Source organism: Egretta garzetta, unplaced genomic scaffold (assembly GCF_000687185.1).
Source record: "Egretta garzetta isolate BGI_Z169 unplaced genomic scaffold, ASM68718v1 scaffold397, whole genome shotgun sequence".
Lineage (NCBI taxonomy): Eukaryota > Metazoa > Chordata > Aves > Pelecaniformes > Ardeidae > Egretta > Egretta garzetta.
In genome coordinates, this window is record NW_009260493.1 from 8,624,976 (window position 1) to 8,628,699 (window position 3,724).

The 3,724-nt window shown below is 39.7% G+C and overlaps 1 protein-coding gene across 1 annotated transcript; it reads left to right on the forward strand.

Moving 5' to 3' along the window:
- The first annotated feature begins 2,500 nt into the window (after positions 1–2,500).
- On the forward strand, positions 2,501–3,502 carry LOC104131211 (trace amine-associated receptor 1). The gene has a single exon (XM_009644359.1). The coding sequence runs from the start codon at positions 2,501–2,503 to the stop codon at positions 3,500–3,502; it is 1,002 nt and encodes a 333-aa protein (XP_009642654.1).
- The last annotated feature ends 222 nt before the right edge of the window (positions 3,503–3,724 follow it).

The following is a 3,724-nucleotide window of genomic DNA, read 5'->3' on the forward strand; positions in this document are numbered from 1 at the left end:
ATTTAATCAAACAAGTAAACATACTTCAAATGAGTTCAATTTACCTATAAATAAGCCTGTTAAACAAATATGACCATTACAGCCATGATTTTCTTCTTAAGTGGGTGACAAAATAAACAGTTTGAGCTACTGTTCACATTAACAGCTGCTCCTGAGACAAGGGGCCAAGAATGCTATTTATTCATTGCACCCAGCATCCTCCAGCAGTGTGCGGGGGGCTTCTGGAGGCTCCTCTGGCAGTGGATTAAGTGCCTGTCCTCTCAAAATTACCCCGAACTGTTAGGATGGTGAAGAGGCTCAGCTGCCTTTTGAGATGGTCTTAAAAGGAAGGGGTGCCACTCGGTGAGCAGAAAACAAATGAGCATCGAGAGCAGACTTCTTCCCAGCATGGGAGGAGGAAGGTAGGAGGACAGGTCTTTAAAAGGATACTGCCTCACATACCCATTTTACTGAATTTTAAACTTTTTAATTAATTGTGGAGGAGAAGTGTTCTGCTTTCTTGTTGAAAACCTCTTCAGTGTTTAGCTCATTTGGACAGTTTGTCACATGAGTTTTGACTTTGTTTCCATTTCAAGCAAAGCCACCCACTTGGTCTCAGTTTGCTCAATATTTCGGTTGGAGTTTCTTCTTTCTGTTCAACAAAAAACCAAAATCTTCTGAAAACGAGGTCGTTTTTTAAAGAAAAACAGTTTCCAGGGGAGACCATATTTCTTTAGGCTAAACAGTTTCTCTGTCAGAGAACAAAGGGAAGTTACTCATCTTTTAAAGGGAAAACTAGAGATAGCACCTTAATTCTTTTTGATTGGCTTCATAGCCTGTTTTACCATATTTGTTTAATTTATTTACACATAAAACAAATGAAGGTTGAAATCTATATGACACATTTATAACCTGAATGAGCTTAAAACATTTATAATTATGTCCAGTGTATTCAGTTAAATCGGTGTTCAATTCCTTCTGCTGTGAAAATCGAAGATTTGAGTTAATAAAGATCCATCTGGCTGTGCTTCCTCTACCTGGGTGTTGAAGTGATAGTTAAAGTGAGCAGAGATGGTGTTAAACATTTAGAGGTAGAAAAAGGGGGAAGCAAGAGGCATCCCAAACAGTAAATATACTCAGGCTGTGTCCTGTACTCCGGAGAGTGCCTCTGGATGCACCCTCTCCCTGGCACTTGGGTGACACTGCCTGGCACTACTTGAAAATCCCTCTGTAAACAAAAGCTGCTACTTATAACCCCATAGCTTTCAGGGTTTTCCAAGCTATAATTTATCATCTACATTCAGCTTCCATTTAGCTTCTAATGGCATGGTGTGCTTGTAATAACATTTGTTTCAATATGGGAAAAAATAACTATTTTGTTGTATTCTGTCCAGAATAACCAGAGGCAGCGAAGACCTGAAGCAAATGGGTTAAATTAGTACTGACTGAATTGCCATGTCAGTATTTTTCTGACTTAAACAACCACGTTATACCAGAAGGATAACGCTACTTGTTAAACGCTATTTGTGTCTGCAGCTGCAGGCTAAACCAATGTTCAGAAGATGTTCCTCTCCATGTTTGTGCCTTGGCTAAAACCAGTATTAACATAATAAATATACAAAACAATGCTCAACTACTAGCACTGAGATAAACTAGAGCCCAACAGAAAAGATATTTGCTTATACAACAGCTAATGCTTCAGATCAGTCAAGCTCTTCCATTATATTTTGGCAGCAAAAGGTCCGAAAGGTTTTTTTCTTCCTTCTCTTAGATCTTTTCCTTACATCTCTGTTTACAGCTAGAGCCTACAAGAATTTTTCAGCAAGACTTGATCTGGTCAGGCAGTGCCATGTGCCTAAAACCAGAGGGCTCGTGGAAACTTTTTGGTTTTGCTGGGCTGCACAGAGGGTTCAGTTATCGCTATCAAGGCTGCAGGAGAGGTTGAGTGTAGGCTCCTCAGCTTTAGCCTTCTGTTTCGGACTTGTAGGTCTTAGACTTATGTATCAAAAAATGAGTTGAGGGAGCTTAAGAATCTAAAATTACTGATTTTTCAAGAGCAAAGTGAGAGATAGAGGACTCCAACCAATTTTGATGAAGACGGCTAGGACTGTTTCAACAGAAAATAACAAAAAGGACTTCTCAGCTGCCCACTATACAAGGCATTGCGCAGTGCAGGCCTCTGGGAGCCACTGCTACCCTGGTGTGAGGACCCCCCCTTATACGGTTTATTTCATCAAATGGGATTCCCATTTCAAGGGAAGTCTAAATGATAAAAGTGTCATTCTGTTAAAAGTATCATTACAAAATAGTTCCATCCTTCATAAATAATGAAATGTGAATTTCCTACACATCCAAATAAATGAAGGTGTTTACAATTGCCCTTCTTTTTCCTCCCTGCAGCTCTCCCGTACAGAAAAGAAAAAAAAAACAGTTGTAAATGTATCTCAGCAAAACCAGTATGTATCTCAGGAAAAACAGTACCTGTGCTGCATACCTACATGGATTTGAGACCTCAATAAGGATGCAACTGTGCTATGAATCCGTAAATGGCTCTTGCATAAGGAGCAGCTGGTCAAACAGTATCCGTGTTTCCATGTATATCTTCATGGTTTGCATCATTCTGGCCACAGTGGCTGGAAATCTGACAGTTATCATCTCAATATCACATTTTAAGCAGCTCCATACGCCTACCAATTTCCTGATACTTTCTATGGCTACAGTAGACTTTTTGCTGGGATTCCTCATCATGCCTTGCAGCATGGTGCGCTCTGTTGAACACTGCTGGTATTTTGGGGAGCTCTTCTGCAAGATCCACACGAGCACGGATATTATGCTGAGCACGGCTTCCATCTTTCATCTTTCCTTCATATCCATCGACCGTTACTATGCTGTGTGTGACCCTCTAAGATACAAATCAAAGATAAACACTTTTGTTATCCTGGTCATGATATTTGTAAGTTGGATGGTCCCTGCTGCTTTTGCTTTTGGAATGATCTTTCTAGGCCTCAATTTGCAAGGGGCAGAAGACATTTATCATCACATACACTGTGCAGGAGGATGCGTTGTCATTTTTAGTGAAACTTCAGGTGTTGTGGCCTCCATAGTGTCTTTTTACATCCCTGGATTTGTTATGCTGTACATCTATAGGAAAATATATTCTATAGCCAAGAGGCAGGCAAGATCCATTGATGCAATGAGCCAAAAAAAGACGCAATTTGAAATGAAGCACCACATTTCATTCTGCAGAGAAAGGAAAGCTGCCAAGACATTAGGCATAATAATGGGAGTGTTTCTCATTTGCTGGAGTCCATTCTTCTTCTTTACAGCAACCAATCCATTTATGAATTATGTGATACCTCCTGTTCTCATTGATGCTTTGGTTTGGTTTGGTTATTTAAATTCTACATTTAACCCAATTGTTTATGCATTTTTTTACATGTGGTTTCGCAAGGCATTAAAGATGATTCTGTTTGGAAATGTTTTTCAGCAGGACTCTTCCAGGACTCATTTGTTTTCAGAGTAACGTGATTTAAATCATTGGATTCATGACCTTGCATTTTTGTCTTGAGGCTGAACTCCTGGATGTAAGAGCTGAAAATGAAGGAAACGCCTACTTGTTTACTCATTTACCAAACCTGGTTCAAGCCAATAAGCAACTATTGCGCTTTGTGTCTTCTTTCATTCCAGATTGGTATTTGTACGTGTTCTTTTGGTTATAGCTATTTATATGCAATGCACAGGAGAG

Bases quoted from the DNA above. Each gene is read 5' to 3' on its own strand.
- LOC104131211 (XM_009644359.1), top strand. From the start codon at position 2,501: ATGCAACTGTGCTATGAATCCGTAAATGGCTCTTGCATAAGGAGCAGC.